At 37.8% G+C, this 21,731-nt stretch overlaps 1 protein-coding gene across 1 annotated transcript in view; it reads right to left on the bottom strand.

Moving 5' to 3' along the window:
• The window catches only part of UBN2 (ubinuclein 2), an 85,052-nt gene extending 63,321 nt beyond the window's left edge, over positions 1–21,731 (bottom strand). The window contains exons 1-3 of the mRNA XM_019653243.1: positions 20,934–21,731; positions 15,959–16,057; positions 4,069–4,170 (exon numbers count right to left, since the gene is read on the bottom strand). Coding sequence (XP_019508788.1) covers positions 4,069–4,170; positions 15,959–16,057; positions 20,934–21,413 — 681 coding nt within the window. The 5' untranslated portion in view covers positions 21,414–21,731. The remainder of the gene's footprint in view (positions 1–4,068; positions 4,171–15,958; positions 16,058–20,933) is intronic.

The following is a 21,731-nucleotide window of genomic DNA, read 5'->3' as shown; positions in this document are numbered from 1 at the left end:
CTAAATATATCATCTGCTGAGAAAAATTTAAGTAAGGTCCACTGCTACTATTCTTAATGACAAATGATGATTGTAATGAAAAATTGGAACAAGTTAAAACAGATGACTTAATGTCCAGACATAATAAATTTCATTTCCTACCATATTAGTATGTAGTTTACTCATAAGGAGATTATTAAAAAATAAAGTATTTCTTCTGTCTTAGTTCTAAGCTTTTAAGTGGCAAATTTTTAAATGTTTAAAAGAATAGCATGAATGTGTTTTGAGGGAAGCAGAAAAAGAATTGCCCCGTTCAGGAAGCACAAACTGGGGCCCATGATGAGCTACGCACTCTGCTTGGAGTAAGACACTCAAAACTGCCTAAATCAGACTGAAGGGCTGACCTCGAATAGCACTTAAAGCTGATTGTCCTCGAAGCCTGGATTTTAAAGTTTATCATTATTATCTCACTTAATGAGGATGGACAAAATGCAACCATTAAATGAAGGTCAATCTTAACTAAATGAAGGTGTTTATAGTAGGAGAGAAAAAAGGTACTATTTATTTAATAGAAGCAAGATGCTTGCTACCTGGGGTCCCCAGAACTCTACTTAAGGGCTCTTCATATTACATAATTAGTGTTTAAGAGGGTCAGATTTTTAAAGAAAATTTTTTTGCCATGGGCAAGAAATTTCCATAATGCAGTAGTTACTACAAGATTAAGACTAAGTACAAAAGTTGCGATATTAACCTGTATCCTTTTAAAATATATTGAGAATGGAAAAAGAAATATTTGATTTAACCATATCAACTAAAGTTAATAAGTAAAAAAGAAAAGAAAAAGGCTTGAACTCCTTGTTGCTCTACTTCATGGGCTACTATAAAAGGTCTACAGGCCAGAAAACAAAAAGTCTACAGGCAAGACCTTCAAAAAGGGTCCAGTACCATCTGCAAGTAAAGGAGCAATGAAAGAAAGGAGTAAAGCGTTTAAAGCAAATACACTTTGTAATAATTATTTTGAAAATGTTTAATTGAGATAACACAAATACACCTGTTCTTTTTGTACACTGCTTTATAATTTTCTATGCTTCTTCATGGATATTATTTCAGTTGGTCTTCCTGATACGCTTGTGAGGCAAGGAAGGCAAATATTTTCCCATTTTATAAGTACAGATTCAGAGAGGTAAAGAACTTTGCCAGAATAATTTTATTAATTTACAGCAGAGTCACTGGCTGACTCTGCACCCATCCACTACACCAAGCAGCTTCTCACATGGGAAACACCCTCATCATCAGGTTACCAGCCAATGTGGACTTTCTCAACATCTGCCTTCTTTAGCATTCTGCTGAGCTTTCCCTACCAGAACACTGTTCAGTACAACATGCTCTTTATGCATATTTAATGTATCTTTTTAAATAGACTGTGTTAGGAGGCAACGAGCACCGGACCTGAGAATCAGAAGGCCTGGGTTTAGGTCCTTTGCCAATGTCTAGCTATTGTGACCCAGAGCCAATCACTTAACATCAATATTTTGGGACTGTAAAACAGTAAAAACATTATTTCACAAAGTTGTAGTGAAATTTTAAAAAGAAGACTTAAGTAAAAGTGTTACTCATGCCTGGTATTATTATTTATTAATAATAAAAAAAACATTTTCTTTCAGTCTTTTTAAATCTTGGCAGTATTTAAGTGTAAGCCTACAACTAATCTTCAAAAGCATTTGTTTTCAGTTACTTATAGCAGTAAGTAGTACACGATTCTGAAAATTAATTGTAACCTGATTATTGCCACTCTCTATCAAATAATGTATGAACAGTAAGAGCCTACTGGCAATGTAATCAATGAAAGAACAGAGACTCATTCGTTGATCATAATTGTTTTATCTCTGAATTATCTCACAAAAAAGAACCAAATGATTTGTTAAGGACAACAAAACAAGATTATTTTGCAAGTCAATAAACAACCTGAATTTTAGTTCAATTTCCTCTTATAAAACAGTGACATACCTTGTTCTACAAATGTTAGTAACTGATTATATAACTTTTATACAACTTATACCTACAAAATTCATCCTTATTCATTAAAGCAGCGGCTTTCAAATTTTCTTCACCACAACCCAAGCGGAAAACACATCACACATCAAAACCCAGTGTATATATACACATACATATACACATCACAAAAATTACATACTCTATCAGTGGTTTACTATGACAGTTCCTATTCTAGTCTATTTCATTTTCTTTAAAAATGCTGTCCACACTCTCTAAATTGATATATAATCCAATTATGGGTTGCAAAAGTCAGTTAGAAAAATCTTTATTCTGAATGCTACAAAAGAAGATATTTAAAATGCTATTTATGAAAGGTTACACATTGTATGATTCCAATTATATGACATTCTACAAAAGGCAAAAGTATGCTGATGGTAAAAGGATTGGTCGCTGCCAAAACATAGGGAGAGATGAATAGACAGAGCAGCATTTTTAGGGCAGCAAACTATTCTGTTTGATACTACAATGGTGGGTGCCTGTCATACATTTTTCCAAACCCACACAGTGTTCAACACCAAGAGCGAGCCCTAACGTACACTATGGACTTTGGGGAACACTGATAATGGGGGAGGCTGTGCATGTGTGGGGACAGGAAGTATATGGGAAATCCCTGTTATCTTCTGCTCAATTTTGCTGTGAACCTACATAAAACTGCTCTAAAAAATTAAGTTTATTAATTTAAAAAAATGCTATTTATGTAAGCCTCAGTACATGCAATGCCCCTTTATATTTGGCTAAGTTCTTTTTTGGGTTATTTAGAATTCAAAATCTACTTTACATACAAGTTAGCATTCATACTAATGCTTTATAGATTCTTTATGCTTTTCAGCATGTCATTATCTTATTTGAGTCTCAGAGTAGTTTTCCTGGGCAAGCCAAACACAGCAGAGAAAAGTGGGTGCTGTTAAAAGACCTGCTCCTGCTCCATGACTTATTAGAAACTGAGTCAGGTCTAGAATCTAGGACTTTTGACTTGAGTTCCAATCAAGGTCAAGACTCTTCAAAATATCCCATTCCCTGACCTACTACTGATTGACAACCTTTTCAGTAACAGGAAGGCCGTTCTACTCAAAAGGTCATTGTCAGTATTTTACTTCTACAGACCAGGCTGCCCGGTATGGTAAACCAGTTTATGTCAGGATACCAAAATAACTTAGAAGTATGATAGGATATCCAGTATGCCTCATGCTGGAAGTTACTTCCTGTCACTCTCTTACCACCATGTGCCTTGTCATCATCTATACAACCAAACACTGTAGCAACAGGAAAAAAACTAGTCTGTGAGTAGTATAATAGTCACCTCAGTGACAGTTTCTGTATATCCTATGTAATCACTGCATTATAAAGAGACTATTATAATCCCAGCATTTCGATTAGTACTGAGAAGAATGTAAGGACATATACATGTACCGTACCTACCCCCAAACACAACATGTCCTCCTTCATTTGCTAGGTGATCAATGGACTGCCACAGTCCTTAAATGCCCTCTTCAATTCCTCTCCCTCTTTTATGAGAAAGAGGATTCCAGGGGAAAACTGTAGGGCTCGATCAAACATGCTGGTGAAAAGGCTAGCATTTAATTACTGCCATTGTAGTGAGTCTTGGCAGCAATAAAAAATTTTAAGCACATTTTAAAGATGTCTGCCAGATTAATTTCAACCCATTAGTTTCAATTTTTAAAATAAAATGATTCTTATCTGGAAGTCATTTCAAAACACATCTGGCCCACGTTTGGAAATATCAATAAAAAATTCAAGATATAAATACCCTTTGGTCAAAAAATTCCACTGCTAGAAATTTATCCTATACATGTATTTACACTCTATAATTAATATTTACTCAAGTACACAAAGAAAAATGTACACAGATGCTCAAGTATTTTTAAGTGCATAAAACTGGAAACAATTTAGATGTACATCAATGGGGAATTAGTTTGCAAAAACATTCACTGAACTATTTTATTTACTTTACCCTTGACTTCTACTATCCCAAACAAACAAGAATTACTGCTTTATTAAAGATACATTACTCACAGCCTCTGAGTTATCAATAAATGGATCTGTCTCATCATAGCCAAAGCCTATATCAATTAAGTCTTGTAGCCGATCCTTCCGGTGTTTACGGGATTTCCCACCCTGCAAAGAACAGATAATGTTAGACTGATTCAGTGTTCATGCTATTTCCATAAAGTTAAAAAATATATATTGAAGAATCCCAAATAATTTCTGTAGCTAATCCCCTCTCCAGGTGGCTGAATCTAAGTTTCCCCAACAGCTTGAATATTAAGTTGTGCTTAGGGACTTGCTCCCAAAGAGCAGAGTATGAAGAAGAGTAGCCCAAGTAACCGTACAGTGAAGACCTGGCCAACCTTACCTCAGCCAGGTGATCAAGGTTAACATCAACAGTAAGTCAAGTTGATAGTATGTACCCTTGATAGAAAGTGATAAAAATGGCACTTTACCATTGTGGTCTTCCTTGCAAAAGACTACAACCCCAGTTATAGGCTAACAATATGAAAACAACCATGAGAAACTAAACCATGAGAAAAACATTAAACTAATTGAGGGACATTCTATAAATAGCTGACCAGTATTCCTCAAAACTGTCAAAATGATCAAAAACAAAGAAAATCTGAAAAACTGTCACAGACTAGATGAGCCCAAGAAGACATAAAGATTAAATGTGATGTGGTATCCTAGGTGGGATCCAGGAACTAAAAAAGAACATTAGGGGAAAACTAGCAAAGTATGACGATAGTGTAGAGTTTAATTAATACTCATGTACCAATGCTGATTTGTTAGACGTAAAAAAATGCACCACACAAATGTAAGATGGTCTAGGGAAGAGAGGGTGAGGACTATATAAGAACTCTGCATTATCTCTACAACTTTTCTGAAAAATCAAATAATTCTTATCTTTTAAAATGTCATAGAATTATATACATAGACACACAAGAAAATGAAACATGAGTACATGCAAAAACTGATGAAATCTGAATAAGGTCTGTAGTCTATTAATTATATTGTGTCAAGTACACATAACTACCGTATTTCCCCATGTATAAGATGCACCCTTTTCTGAAAAATTTGGGGTCTAAACACTGGGTGCGTCTTATACAGTGGTTGTAGTTTTTTTTAACTTACATTTCCTGCTTTTTTCGCACTTGTTTTTGCGCTCATACAACCACCGTATATTTATGTAAAAGATGTTACCACTGGGAGAAGCTGGGAGGGAGGTATAAAGGACCTCTTTGTACTGTATTTGCAGCTTCTTGTGAGTTTATAATTCTTTTTAAATAAAAAGTTTTTTAAAAAGTAAAAAAACCATAAACAACAAGAAGCAGTTAGTGTAGATTCCACTTTTCATGTCACCTTTTTAACTCTGGCTAAATACAATATAAAGAACTCATTCTATCTCAGGTATAAAATGTTACATGTGTTCTGAAGGTTATATACTATAAGCTTGTTATAAGTAGTTTAAGTGAGCAGGAAGCCTAAAATTATTATGACAATACTAAAACAAGTATTTAGTTCAGTCTGCAACACTCATTTTAGATATTCCCATTTACTTATGCAAATTCTACTATATTTTCTAAGCATCTTTCTAATAAATACCTCATCGACCTGATTTGTAATATGGCCCTTAAAATGAAAGCAAATTGCTTCATCTTATTTCCATGTAAAGAAATAGTGATCTTTCCCAGTGCTTGATGGTAAAAACGGTTATGCTGGTCTTACTGAGAGGTGCCACTCATTTTTAAGTAATTTGCAAAGGTAATTCTGACTAAATGCTATGTGTGTATTAGATGTTTAAAAACCTAACTCCCATAAGCTATGACTCCACTATATGCTTTTCAGTGGACAAAACAACACTATTATGATCCCGCCACAACCAAGAGAGTCATTATTGTGTGAGATAAAGTGGTGGTTCCCATATTTTTAGATTTTTCCAGTTAGGTAAGTTTCAAAAACAGTTCTGGAGACCAACACAGGGTGGCAACCATTTTATTTTGCTAAATAAGGTCACTAAAGGCATAATATCAGAACGAGGACAATCCTCAAAAATACTAGCTGGCAACCTTAACCACATATACAGACATGTGTGCGGCATATACACGTAGACACACATATATATGCACAACATACATGCGTGCTTAAAAGCAACGCACACAGGGCGGCTGGTTAGCTCAGCTGGTTAGAACACAGTGCTTATAACACCAAGGTTGCCGGTTCAATCCCCACATGGGCCATTGAGCTGCGCCCTCCACAACTAGATTGAAACAACTACTCGACTAGAAGCTGATGGGTCCTGGAAAAACACACTGTTCCCCAATAAAAAACAAAACAAAACAAAAACAATGCACATAATAATATATTTTTTCCATTTGCCAGGTCTGCAAACTGTTACCTTTACACTAGGTTATAGAATAATAGTGAGAATCAGAAGTCAGAGGAAGGAAAGAGGTATTTTTAGGATAGGGGTTATGCTCTTAAGAAAGTCCCACACAGGCAGTTATGTACATGAGTGACTGTTTCAACCAAAAAAGAGACAGCTCTTAGGAGAATACAAAAATCCACAGACAAAAACCAATGAAGAGGACTAGCCCTGTCACATATGAAATATATTTAAAGTTATAGGGGTTAAAATAGATATGGCAGGGATATAAGAATAAACAGACAGCAATGTTCAGAATCCGAACCACGTATTTAAGAATTTAACATGAAAAAGGCATCATAACAACTCAACGGAGTGGAATTAATAAATCAAATCAATGGAATTAAAGTAAGATACCAATTTCATCTATCAAATGATAAACCTTAAAATTCTGACAAGAGGGAGAAGAAACAGGACTGCTCAAACACTGCTAATGAGATTATACCAATAAAACTCTTCTGGAAAGCAATCTGAAAGCATCTGCCAACAAATTCTGCTATGCTCTTATATATCCTTGGTTTGCCTCTTCCATATTTCCCTTACTTTCTATGAAGTATTAATGTCATAATGGAAATACTAAGATAATTTTTAAAACTCTCCATCATATTTGACCTGATAATACTACTAAGTTATATAGCTTATTTTGAACCACTGCTTAGATTCAAAAGTATCTGTTAAGAACTTTATGCTACAGAAAGCAATGTATTAAATGTCAGAAGGAATTCAAATTTAATGAAAAGTCCTGTCTTCAAGGAACCTAAAACAAGATAATGTACTCAACAAATTTACTAAGCACCTACCAAGGGTCAGCCTTCATGGATTTTATAGTATTGTGTAGAGGCAAAAGATGAAACAAATAATTAAAATATTGTGAAACGGTAGATAGAAAGAAAAATGTAGTGGTACTGAGACTTTTTTAACAGAGGATCTAGTCAAGGCTTTCCTGAGATATTTGTGCCCAGACAAGGATGAGTGGAGGTAATAACTTGCTAAGGCCACTGAAAGGATTAAAACAGGGAAGAACCTGACAAGATCAATGCTTAACAAAATCACTCTGGCTATTGTTGGAAATGAACACAGTTGGGGAGGTGATCAGCTAGGAAGGAAAAAAAACGCAGAAATTTACAAGAAAGTCACAAGTTATGGGAGCATAAAATTATATTTAAGTATCCATCATGATGATGATAGCTACTATTCACTGAGTGCTAACTGTGCATCAGCACCTATGCTAAGCACAACCGTCTGTTATTTCATATTTGACATATGGCGAAAAACTAAAGCCTGGAAAGGACAAGTAAGTTGTCAGAAAGTAACGGAGCCAATCTTCAAAGTCGTGACTGTCTGTCTCCAAAGTGCCATCTCATCAAAAGTTCTGTCCAAGAAGCTCTGGGGTCATACTTCCACCTGGAGACACCTTAAACTCAACACCAAAACTAAAACCGGGCCCCCACTGGCACTCGTCTCCAAATGAACTTCTCCCACTTGACATTCCCATTTTATTCATTCTATTTTTCACTATTCAAACTTCATTCTAACTTCACTATTCACTAAAATTTAAAAAGCTGATGATACCAAGTTTAACGAGAATAGGGAGCAATTAAAACTCTTCTACATGGCTGGTGCAAAATGGTCACTTTGGAAAACAGTTTGGCAGTTTCTTATAAAGTTAAACGTACACCTACCACATGACCTAACAATTCCACTCTTATTATTTACTCAAGAGAAATGAAAATGTAGGCGTATGTTCACACGATGACTTGTATTCTGATATTCAGAATAGCTTTATTCATAGCAGCCAAAAACTGCAAACAAACCAATGCCCATCATCTGGTGAGTGGATAAACAAACTGTGGTTCATCCATACAATGGATAACTCCATAGCAACAAAAAGGAAGGAACTACTGATTCATGGAACACATGGATGAATTTCAGAAGCATTATGCTACAGAAGCCAGGCACAAAAGACTGCAAGATTCCATTCAGAGGAAACTCTAGAAAGGGCAAGAAAAACTCCCCCAAACCTACAGTGACAGGAAGTAGACTAGAGGTTGCCCGAGGTCAGTGCTGGAGGGAGAGGATTATCTGTAAAGAAATAAAAGGGAACTTTCTGGGGTGATGAAATTGTTCAATATCATGATTGTGGTAGTGGATATAGGACTGTGTGCATTTGTCAAAACTCATCAAATTGCACACTTACATGGATGAACTGCATGTATTTTAATCATATTTCAACAATATTGATTTTTAAAACCCCTCATGATTATTTCCACTTCAACTCTCTCCCCCCACAAATCTTTGTTCAAATGTTTCTTCACATCTACAGCTTCCTTTCCCTTCGCCATTGCTATAATGCTGGCTATTGTTTTTCACTTAAATGTAATGAATACCTAATTAGCCTCTCCTCCGTGTTTATCCTTAATTTATCCTATATAATATCATCCAATTAATACTTCCAAAATATCATTCCTATCACCCCCTGCTCAAAATACTTCAGAAGCATCCTACCTATTATAAGATAAATCCAAACCTCTTACTATGGTATTAATAAAATGCTTTCCACATGTTAACCAAAATTACCTTTCCAACTTTTTTCTTAAAACTTTCCAATGTAAACACTTTGGCCCATTCAATCTATCTATCTACACTCCTCAAACACATTGCTTACCTTTCCTCATGCTTCCCGTATTTGCAATAGTCTCTTAATCCTCTCTGAATTCTCCCACCTTCACAGCTCAGCCCAAGTTTTAAATCTTTTCTCCTTGATCTTTCTACTTAAAATCACAATGATATTTTTCTGCTTTCCTAACTTATTTTTCTGTCTAGGCACAACTAGCTGCCTATAAGATTTACTTAGGGAAAACTAAAAAAACAATAGATTCTGTTGTAATGGGCACAATCAGACACAGGCTGAAGTACAAATAACACGTAGAATTTAGAGAAATTTAGGAACATTTAAATCTAGTCAAGGTGATCAGTAGTTAGCACAGGAAATATAGCTTTTGTGAATAGTTCTGAGTCCATAATCTAATATATGCAGTAAATGGTTAAATAAGTAAATGTGAATCTTATCAACAATAGTAAACAAAATGGCTAAAGCTTTACTACATTATAACTGTATTAATCTGAACAAAATGCCTCTCAAAAAAGGATCTTACAAGTTTAAGATCTTTACCAAGCATTATATCAATTATATAGCATCATAACAATGTTCCATGTTAACAGCCATTTTAAAACAATATGGTCAAGGAATAATTAATAATATATAAGGCAACAAAAGCAGTCTGCCAAATGTTATATATATAGTTCAGGCTATTCACAGAAAAGGGAGTATTAATGTTCACTAAGCAGGTGAAGGTGTTCAACCTGCTAATCATGGAGACAACATTAAAATAACAAGATGTTGCTTTTTCAACTATTATACAAACAGTGGGATCTCATTTAAGAAAAACACAACACAGCTATATATGTCAAAAGATATATGTGAAATGCTCAAAGAAGCCCCACAAGCAGATAAGCATGGTTATTAACAATGGGAAAGGAATATAATTGGAGACAGTGTTGAAGGAAGACTGTGGCTCAATATGTATTATTTGAATTGTTGTTCTTTTTAAATTTATTTTATTGTGAAATAAACATTTCTGAAATTAGTTTCAGCTGTACAACACAGTGCAATAGTTATACTTTTTACTCCTCAAAGTGACAACCCCCCTCCTCCAATCCACTGCCCCACTCCCCCCCATATCATACGTATCTATTACAATTCCATTGACTCCACTCCCACACTATACTCCATGTCCCGTGACTATATATATATTCACATATAGTTGACATACAATATTATACAACAGCAGCTTCAGGTGTACAGTGCAGTGATCAAGCCTCTACCCCAACCATGAAGTGGTCTCCCTAACAAGACATGTGACCATCTGACACCCTACAAAATATTTACATTATTAATTATATTCCCAGAACTGTCTTTCACATCCCTGTGGCAATATTGCAGTTACCTATTTATGCTGTTTAACCCCTTCCCCTTCCCCTTCTCCCTCATCCCCAACCCCCTCCCATCTAGCAGCCATCAGTTGCTCCTCTACATCTCTGAGACTATTTCTGTTTACTTTGCTTGTTCATTCAGTTTTTTAGATTCCACTTGAATTTGTTTTTAATAACAGGGAAGTATTCATGTATTACTCAGGTGACTAAAAAATTTCTTTAAGTGCAAGAGCGCATATACATAAACACACATGCGTTTTTAAAAGCCCTGAAAGAATAATCATCAAACTATTAACAGTGGTTATGCCTGACAGTGGGCTTTCTAGGGGATTAGGTAATTTTTATTTTCTTCTCTTTGTCTGTATTTATACATTCTTTGACAGTACAAAAATCTTTGCAATATGTAAATGCTTACATACACATAGATCTCTGGGACAAGAAACTCAAATCAGTGATTATCTCTGAGGAAGAAACTATTTGGCTGGGATTCAGGAGTAGGAAGATTTACTTTTCATCGTATTACCTTTTGTATCTTGAATTTTTATTAAGTACATGTATGACCCACTCAAGAACTTTTATTTTCTTGGGTCTGGTCCACCAAATGCTCCAGAGCGCTCAGTTACCGGCCCCGTCCCACTGTGGGACAGAGCTTTGGATAACCTGTACTGGGCACACCCAAGCCTGATTGGCTCTTTCTTAAACCCCTCTCCCCCTGAAGGGAACATTACACAGTCTTCGCTCTACCCATCAATGGCTTTCTGCCAAAGCATTTATTGTCAGGTCTTCATCACAGAAGCCATCAGAGTGCAGTTTTCTTGCCTCAGTTTACTTTTCCTCGCTTTCTGGCCTTACTGGAAAAACTTCTCCCCTGGCCTGCCTCCTGCCTGACACCCTCCTCCCCTGTTTTACCTCCCCCACTTCTATTCTCTAACCGCCAGTCCTCTAGTTCCCCAATTCTGCTAAAAGTCAGTGACATGCGAATGGTATAAACTGGAACCAAACTTTTGACAGTTGCCAAAAAGGCACAAACCAGTTAATTCACAAACATTAAAATTTTACCAAAGGAGCTAAGGATAGACAGACAAAGGGTTATTTTATAGTGTCTTCTATACTAGGCTTATTTTGAACTGCTCTCTTTTTCAGCATCCTTAGCAAGAATGCTCCCTGAAGCTTAATCAGTCTTACTTGATACATTCTCTCGACCTTTGCAGTTATTGATGTTAAGTTTACACAATAAATACATCTTAAAAGACACAAACTATATTTTCCAAATTCAAAAAACCCTTGAATTTTGCTACATCGAAAATGAAGAAACCCCTTTATAAGCTTATTCCCTAGGTATTAGTTCACTATGACTCAGAAGAAAATTACGTCCTGAGTCATTACTACCTGCTTAACTTGATAATCAGTGTTTCAAGCCAATGCAGTCTGAGTGCGCTGTATCACTAAGCTGGAAAACATACAAACAAACAAGATGTTCCTACTACAGGGCCCCCTATTGCCTCCGGGAAGTAAGAAATCTAATTAATAACCAACATTCATTGATCTCCCATCTGGAAGACAGAGCAAGCATGACACTAGTTGCTAAGACTCCAGTCTTATAATTGAGAAGAAAATGTCCCCTGGTCATAAAGCTTCCCTATTTGTCCCAGCCCTATCACAACGCAATCTGTCTCTACCTCTGCTGATTTTCTTCACCTACAATAGGAAAGGGTAGAGATTTAAGTCAGGAGAAAGACATTCAAGAGCTAACTTCACAGCACAGAAATAATATACCCAGGTATCTATAATCAGCACTTACGGATAGAGGGTCTTCCTCCCAAATACCCTAAAACTGCTGAGTCTCTATTGTTCCTGAGGGATTTCAGGAAGCTAAAGAAAATATTCAGCTCAAAGAGGCCAAGGAATTAAAAGGGCATGTCATGGCAAGCGATTACAATCCACAACTGCAATCAATATTTTTTGAATTGAGAATTCTCTTGACCTTTTTAAGATCCCCCTTCAGTTTGCTGTAAAATGTTAGTATTTTATGTTTTTACTGTATAGGTAATGTCATACTATTGTTGGTCTTTAGAACCTAAATACACTGTTATTTGTGCTTTGTAAGTAGAATTTATTTGATGATGGTGGTAACAAGTTTGCCCAAATTGCTTTACCCAAAGTCCTACCAAGTTGATCTTTAGGGATCAAACCCAACAAAAGGCCAAAACAAACAGGAAAACCAGCCAAGGAAGTTCCCAAAAAAGTGCTAACCCCTCAGCAAGTGTGGAATATCAATTAATAATACGAGTAACTGAGAATTCTTAAAACTCCCAGAAACAGTGCATAAATGCTTTCTAACATCCATTTGTGTCAGCCCCATATTTGAGGAGTTTTTAAACAATCTATAATTATTTTAAGTATAAAAATACATATGCTTTCCACTTAATTGAGTAGTAATTACTGTGAAGAAATCCCTTATTGGAAATTATACAGTTATTCTAAGATACTGCCATTCTTTAAAACCTACCTGGACAAAATCAATTTTAAAATTGACTTTTTATGAATGTACCTTTTGAATAAAAACCATTTTAATTCCATTTGATCAACTGTTTTATTTAGAAGACTACTCAGAATTACTTTCATAATATTAAAGCTACCCTTATCCTTCCCTTTAAAATAAATACAAAGCTACTATGCTTTGAGAGTCCAAAATCACCCAGAATTAAGCATCAAAGGTGATATCCAAAGTCTACATAGCATAGTAAGTAGGTTTTAAGTCAGAATGTGATTTCATAAATGCTAATAAATGCCTGATAGAATATGTGTCTACCTATTCAGTCAATCAGATTCAAATAGTCTTAACTGAGCCTCTGCTAGGTACCAGGTATCGTGCTAAGTACTTTCATTAGATTACTGAATTCATATCCAACTCTAGGATAGCATGATCTTTCAAGATGGCTGGGTAACAGAATGAGGGGGAAAAAAACCACTAAAAGAAATCTTCCAGGGCCGGCCAAGTGGCGCGTTGGTTAAGAGCTGGCTTGGGACACCAACTCTGAGCAGCAGGGCCCCGGTTCGGATCCCACATGAGGGCCAGTGACACTGCCCTCTTACAGCTAAGATGGTGAACAACAGCTCAACCTGGAGCTGGGCTGCTGTGAGTTGCCGGCGACAGTATAGGCTGCTGCAGTGGGCTGCCATAAGCTATCGTGTGTGGCCGGCAGCCAGCGTGAGTGACTGACAGCCGGTGTGAGTTGCCAAGAGCCGCCGTGAGTGGCGACCGATCTGCCTCACCCGGGAAGAGCCCAATGATAATACCAACATGGGGCCAGTGAAGCAACGTCCTCCACAACTAGACTGAAGAACAAAAGGACAGCAACTTGTCTGTTCCTGTTCCCTGATTCCCCAGTACTATTCCCCTCCCCCAATTCCTCAATAAAACCTTTAAAAAAAAAAGAAATCTTCCAAACCTTACAGGCTATCCTATGCCCTAAACAGCTTCAAGAACAAATCTATACCCATCAAACCCAACCTCATTCTCTGCTCTAGTTTATGGCCTCAGAAAAAGCATATACAACCTAGGAGCCATCTAAAAACGGTGTTGGAAACTAGGCTATTTAGCCTAAATATTTGGAGCCTTACAACCACAAACAAGGAAAGGAATGAGGGCCTGTTTTAAACTGTATCTTGCTTCTTTCCTACAGTAACCAAGACAAATTTGGAGTCTATAGAGTAGTAGAGATGTCAAAACTTGGACTCGGCTATTTAGTAAGTTTTCTGTACAACAACTAATTTAGTATACACTAGGTCATAATGTACTCCCCCCTGCAACCCCCCCAAAAAAAACCAAAACGTTTAGCAATTGATTCTGAATATGTAGTCACATTACCTAAAGAGTAACACAACGGGAAATAGGACATAGGCAATAAAAACAAGACAGAATAGGGGAACAAAACACATGTTATACTCCTTTTAATTCTGTTATCACTGCTTTTCAGCTACCATATCTGTCTCAGTCCTTCCACCCTGAGCAACCGCTACAAGAGAGGGACACATCCTATGCTCCACGGCCATCCTTCCCTTCTCCCACAAGTGGCAGCCTGCTCCACTTCTAGCAATTCCCCTCCAGTACAAGCAACACTACACATATGAAAGACCACAAAAAGCCCATACGCTTGCCACTCAGGCCTTCACCAACCACAGAATTCATCACTAACATCACTCACAGATCCAGCCACATCTCAATGTACCTTATCTTTGCCCAAATCTGGAAACCCCTAACTGAATTTAACTTGCTCACTTCTCTGAAATGGCCTACAAACACATTCTCCTCCACAATGGAAGTGGCATCTCCTCCCACACGTACCACCAACCACTCTGCAAAGGGCAAAATGTAAAAGTAGATGGACTGATACGTTAAATATATTAGGAGATAAACAGCGAAGCAAGTACACCAAGGCCTCAAACAAGAGCTTGGGAACTGAATTTGGTCCCTCGATGTGTTTTGTTTGGCTCACTAGGTGTTGTAATTAGAAACCAGTATTCAGAAGAAAAAGACAGAGTAACTTACGCCCAAGTTCCTGCAGAGGAACAAAGGGCTAGAGCTGGCCCCTTTAGATAGGGCACGTGCTGTCCCATTTGGGACAATCGCCCACATTTATTGTCCATCTGGCCTGCTTCACTGATTGAGCAGCAAACATCTTGGGGACATCTGAATCTGCTACTCCTGAACTATAGGACAGTAAACTGCAGGCCAACAAAGATCTTCGTTCATTGTTTACGAGTGATCTTTTGTGAGAGCCTAGCACTGGACCAGGTATCTTCTCCCAGGTCATTTTTGGCCTGCTGATTTTCTTAAAAGGTTGCAAGTAATTTATTGTGGTCTTTAAGACAACCACGACAGTTAAGAAGAATCAGTAAAAAGTGACTGAAGGACCAAGGGTAAAGACACTTAGAACAGAATGCCTGAACTAAACGATCAAAATCAGTGCGGTAGTCATTTAACAAGGTAAAATCCCATAGATGTTGCTAAAAAGAAGTTATGACAGGTACAGAATAAAACATAGTTCTCTGCAAGAGTGATGTGTTTAAGTGACTAAACAGTATTTCACATTTAGATAGCACTTACAATATTTCAAACACTAACCATATATTTTTTCATCTGATGTTAATAAAATCCTCATGCTACAAAGTTGGCTGGGCAGATCTTATTTTCCGGTCACAGGTACCAAAACATAAAAAAGCCAATAATCTCCACAAAGTGACCCTACTTAATATGGCAAAGAAAGAATCAGAATCCAGTATGTGTTAACTCATAAATCCTTTGCTCCTCCCATAAGAAGACATGGCCACTACTGCCTCTCATCCACTGCTATCCTTCAAAGGGTAGAAAAGCTATTCCATGTATTGCAGAGAAATGTGATTCCACAGGAGATTGGAAGTATCCATTCAATCACAGAAAGAAAACAGGCCAATAGAATAAAGTTACCTTAACGAACACTTTAGTATACTCACATATTTCATTTCGAACTTCTTAGCCAACATTTCTACTTCTTGCCTCTCGTGACGCTCATCATTAAATGGGTCTTCAGTGGGAACGGGCTTCTTCAGATTCTAAGTGAACAGGGAAAGAAATTGAAGTATTAATATTACTTCAACCAGAGTTGAATGTAGCCTTAAATTTAGTAAGAGTCAATTTTTCCAAATATTAACAAGTAAGTTAGAAGCACTAAAACGAGAAAGAAATGTTGGTTTGTACTAAAAAACAAAATTTACCATTTTAATGGATTCTTATACATTCTACAGTTCAAACTGCATCCACCTGTAAAATGATCGTATGGTCACCCCATCCAAAATAAGGCAAAAAAAAAAAAACCCAAGAAAATTAGGTAAAAATAAAAATTCCACTTACAACTCTAGTTTTGAGTTCTTCCCAACAAAGATTACCCGCTTTGGTCAGGAAACGCTTCCAAAGCGATCTCTAGGTTATTAATTTAGAGTCGGCATTTCATCATCTATCTGCCCTGAGTTATCACTAGAGTATCTGTGGCTGCTATAGCGTTCTGCTGAGGCCCAGCAGCATCCAGCCTCCACAGTACCTGCATCTGTCGATGGATATCCATTCTGGGAATACGTTCTACTTTCAAACAAAGCTAGAGAAGTGACATTGCTGCAAATAGATTACATTACATGGCTTACTTCTAGCAGGGGAGAGTGCCAGTTTCTTATAATACATGTTTTAAAAATACACACACACACACACACACACACACACACACACACACACACCAGTTTCTTATAATACATGTTTTAAAAATACACACACACACACACACACACAGAGCTAGGATCCCACATTTAGCATCTACTTACCAAAACAAACAAAAAGATAAATCACATCCTTTACTCAAGTTTACTACTTTAGCAGACACATTTCATATATATGGTTTTCCAATATACAAAAAAGCCAAAACAAGAAGACACAAAACAATTGACTAGAAAGTTAATTCTTTTTTTTTTAAAGGAAGGCTAGATGTTTTTACTGAAATAGCATCTTCAAGTAATTAAAAATGCAAGTATATTACAACTGAAATACTGCGTACAGATTTCGTTGACCCTGAAGGGCAAGAAAAAGAACGCAGAAAAGACAAATATTTGCACACTTTGGAATTAAGACACTTTCCCCTGGATACAAAGGCTAAGATATGATCAGTCTAAAGATTATGACAGAAAAATATGGACAGAATGAATACAAAACAATTCATCATACCTAGGGCATTAGAATAAAGGAAAACTCCTTAAAGACTAAAGAAAATAATTTTTGAATCAATTTTAAAAGTTACTGTAATAGATAATAAATTTACAGACTCCTTTATCCAAACAGGAGTTACCAAAGGAAAATATAAACATGATGTAAAAGGAAATAAACTAGCAGGTACAGACTGATAATGAAATAAATACTAGGCATGTTCAGAATATAGCCTTAACTTGAGATTAAAGTTAAGGACAGTGAGTAACCACCATGCCTTGCCATTATAAACTGTTCCTCATGTCACTGTGAGGTTGAAATATTAGGTCTTACTTATACGTGCAAATATAAACACATGGAGATACATTTTTAAATAAGAATCACCTTATATGTCATTCTAAAATATTTTATGTAGACTTCATATAGCCATCAAAAGTAAATGTCTTACTCGACAATCTATAAAAATAAAATTTACGATAGCTGGCTCACTTTTCTTTCATAATTAAGAAATAACTCCGTACCCATAATCAAGGCTCTAAGTAAGCTGTATGCTTTTCAGGTGAAAAAGGGATCTGAAAATTATTATAAATATCAAGTTTATCAACTGTCACCATGCAAAATTGACACAATAATTTTGTTTTTTGACATTAACTCATTAACACCATTTTCAGATCTTTCCCACACATGTTACCCAAAATAGGTAATATGATAAGTAATGGAATAACACAGAATTCTGTAACAGTATAATAACATTTACACTATTATCTTTTATTTTTCCTTTTGTAGTAAACGTTCAATTAATCATGTTCACAAATGTATGTTCTGTTTAAGTGATTTTTCTAGTTTACTAACAGTTAAAAAAACAATTTCTTGTATATAAATTACTGCTGAAATGTATTTCTAAACTACTATTTCCCTTTAGCCAGAAAAGGTGAACAAATTAATCTTTCAGGATAGAGATGACTACAGTGCCGCAGTCATCATCCTGAATCATTGAACCACCTCTATCAGGGCTCTCAATACTCTACAGAGGTAACAAAGGTTAAAGGTTTAGCTAGCCTGTGTCCTGACAACCTGGAAGGAGGTTTTAAGTTTCATATTTTGCCAACATATGCTCATTTAAATGTGCTTTTTCTCATTAATACAGAGTACAGAAAAAATTCTGATTGCATTCAGTTGATCAGGGTTTTACTATATTTATTTCATTTATAAAAGGGGATGATTTAAATGCACTCCAATATAGATGGTGTTCACATGTAACAGATTTTTTATACCTACACCTATCAACTTAAGGATCTGGAACTAAAAATCTTCTTATTCAGTGATAGATGGCTATTTCAAATTTTTAGAACGTTTTTCTCTTAATTTCACAAGATCTCTTTTCCTTCCCTTTCTAGTCTTCCCCTATATGGTGTGCTGTTCAATTACAATAACCCCAAATTAAAGCTATTTTGAAAATATGATAACATCTCTAAAAATATTTGGACTTCCCCTGAGGGGAAAAGAAACAAATTTGGGAATAGCCACTTTCCAGACCAATTCTAATAGCCACATTTTGCTTTTTGATGGTCTCTCTTCCTAGCATTTCCTTTTGTGGATCTATGACAACTTTATTTAGAAAGGTGTCTTCTATACTTATGTAATGAATATGTTCATTGGGAGTAATCATAGGAAAAACTGGCAAATCTTTGTTGCAAAAATGCGCTGTATAAAAAATGATTTTTTTGTTTCATGGAATGTCAATTGATATATGGCTAAATATACAATGGGAAAATTGAACTAATAAACCCCTACATTGGTAGTTAAACTGAAACATTAAACAGAATTATTCATGTTTCTCCTATTACATGACACTAGTAATTCTGATGTTATCAAGTTAACAAGGTAAGGTGTCAAAATTAATTTTTTTATAATTAAAAGATACATATCCATTGCTAGTTGATCAATGCACGAATATTACAGCATAAAGAGTCATAATAGAGGTCTTTGTATTTCTACTATAACTTTTAGTTCACTTTGGCAGGATCCTGCACATTTAAGCTACATGAGTTAACTAATAGAATTCTTTCACTAAGAATTGGTGATAGTATGTATACAAGTATTAATAAAATTACATGTAACCACTCTGTGTTAGTCTCCTCATGTGTAAAGTGGGGATAATGGTCCTCATTCCTTATCTCATGGAGCTAGGCTGCACTAAACTCGATAAACCATATACCATACTCAGAGCTGCGTCTGTCCGAGCACATTCTGAGAACTCAGTAAACGTTAGCTATTGTTATGTATTTTTATTCAAATATGCCTTTTACCTGCAATTTATGAAATAGATCAGGGAGTAAAACTGCAAACCTACTTAGATTAGAAAATCATATACAATTTATTTTTAAAATGCTCCAATCCAGCATTTTCAAAATTCTTTTGGGGAAAAAAAATGACATCATATTTATAAATAATAGGGTACTAAAGGGCAAAATGTTAAGTAGAAGTGACCAAAATGATCTCTACCCTTAATTCACTTTGGCTGAAATCATTTAGTAACGATTTGACACACAACAGTATTTGTAAATAATGATCAAAACATTAGTTTGCAATAAACAAAATCTAGTGACATTGTTTAATATATTTTTAAACTAGAAATCATTCATTTCAACTACAGAGATAATCAAGGATAAAAACAAAACAAGTGATTTCTGGAGTCCATTAGACCTGTACTAAAAAGCAAAACCTAATAAAGAGCATAACCTCTAAACAATGGAGGAAATTGTTCTCTTATTACTTCTCTATCATTTCCCTTTTTAGTTCACTTCTGAAGATGACCAACCCAACAAACCTCTCTATTTTCATTGTTCACCAGTTCTATCAAAGGCATACCTATATCTTTTCAATAAAGTTTTTAAAAATTCAAAGCTGAGATTTTTTTTCATCATTTTCCAAACATTACAATGGCCAAGTGCAACATCCCCGACTCGGACCTATAAACTAATAATATGCACTCAAATAAGAATATGATAGTAGGCGCCAAATGAAACAGGAGTCACCTTCCCATTCAAATACAATCTGAACAAACTCCAGAGAAAACAAAGCTAAAAAGGTTCACCACTATCAACACGCGGGAGAAAAATATGTAACCAGATAACTAACACTTCAGCTTCATTCCTAAAGTGGAATTCTTAGTCTGAAAATGTTTCCATTACTTTTAAATCCCCTTCAATTAAGAATACTCCACGCTCACAAGCGCATCTCAGCAGCCACAACGCCAAGCATAACAAACAGTGATGAAGATGAGGATACTGGAGGGGTTCCACAATCGCCCCGCTTCAGATTGGGGGGCGTGTCCCCCGAGGTTTTCTCTTCCTCCCTGCTGGAAAGGACAGCTGGAGTTCCACACGGAAAACCCAACCACGCAACTTGCAGGGCCCCCAGATTTTGTGTGGGAAGCAAAAAAGGAGGAAAATCTGAGGTTTCGAAAGGTGCAAAGGAAAACCTGCTCGGAGCAGCTACTGGAGCTTACGGGAGGGGGGGGGGAGGTTGGTGGATCCGGGTGGGAGCTTCGGCCAACCCTGGGGAGCAGAGGGAAGCAGCACCATCCACCCGTCCCCCCACTCAACCCCTGCCCCCTCCAGCCCACCCTCCGGGGCGACCCGAGCGCAGGGTAGGCGTCGGATGGTGCAAACCACTGAGGGAGGCGGACGGCTCCTGAGGCTCCCAGGGTCTGGGGGATGAGGGAGGAACCTTCTGTACCCGTTGTTCTCCGCACAGCAGCAGCTCCGGGTAACTGAACTCCACGCAGCTCTCGTCGGTGGGATCCTTGAGCACCAGCTCCAGGCGCACCGTCTCCCTCGGCGGCTTCTGCGGCGGTTCGGCCCGGGAAGCTGACTCCCGCGGCGGAGGCGGCTGCAAGTGCAGCTGCGGGAGCGGCGGCGGCGGCGGCGGCGGCGGCTCGGGCCGCGGAGGCTCGCGCTGTAGCGACATGGGCGGTTCGGCGCGGCTGACCTCGCGCTGGGGGAGCGGCTTCTCGCGCGGCGGGGGCTGCGCGTCCGACCGGGGGGCAGCCTCCCGTGGGGCCGATTGCTCCGACCGGGCCGGCTCACGGTGCGGTTGCGGCTCCAGACGGGGGGGCTCGCGAGGGTACTCGGGCTCGCGTTCAGCTCCCGGGTACTCGGCCTCGCGCCGCCTCACCGGTGACAGGCTAATAAACGCTACTCTGCGCGGCTCCGCCATCCCCACTGTTCTGGCCCTCTGCCCTCGCTCGAGCCGGCGCTCGGTTCTACGCCGAGTTGTTTGCCTGCCCGCCCTTCCTTTCGCTCTCCTTCGCTTTTCTGCCCTCCACCACCCTCAGCCGTCTCCGCCGACGCCACCGTGAGTGCGGACCGTGCCCCCTTCCCCGCCACTATGTTCTGATGGGCTCCACCGCCATCGCCAGGGTCGCCGCAGCCGCCATGTTGGATCCCCCACATAAATAGAAGCTAGCCGCCGAGCGGGCGCATGCGCAGACAGGAGACGCTCGCGTCCACCGTCGTGGCTGTGGCTCAGTTTTCC

This window comes from Hipposideros armiger, unplaced genomic scaffold (genome assembly GCF_001890085.2).
Source record: "Hipposideros armiger isolate ML-2016 unplaced genomic scaffold, ASM189008v1 scaffold_201, whole genome shotgun sequence".
Taxonomy (NCBI): domain Eukaryota; kingdom Metazoa; phylum Chordata; class Mammalia; order Chiroptera; family Hipposideridae; genus Hipposideros; species Hipposideros armiger.
The sequence above is the reverse complement of the archived record's forward strand: the minus strand, read 5'-3'. Positions and strand labels throughout refer to the sequence as shown.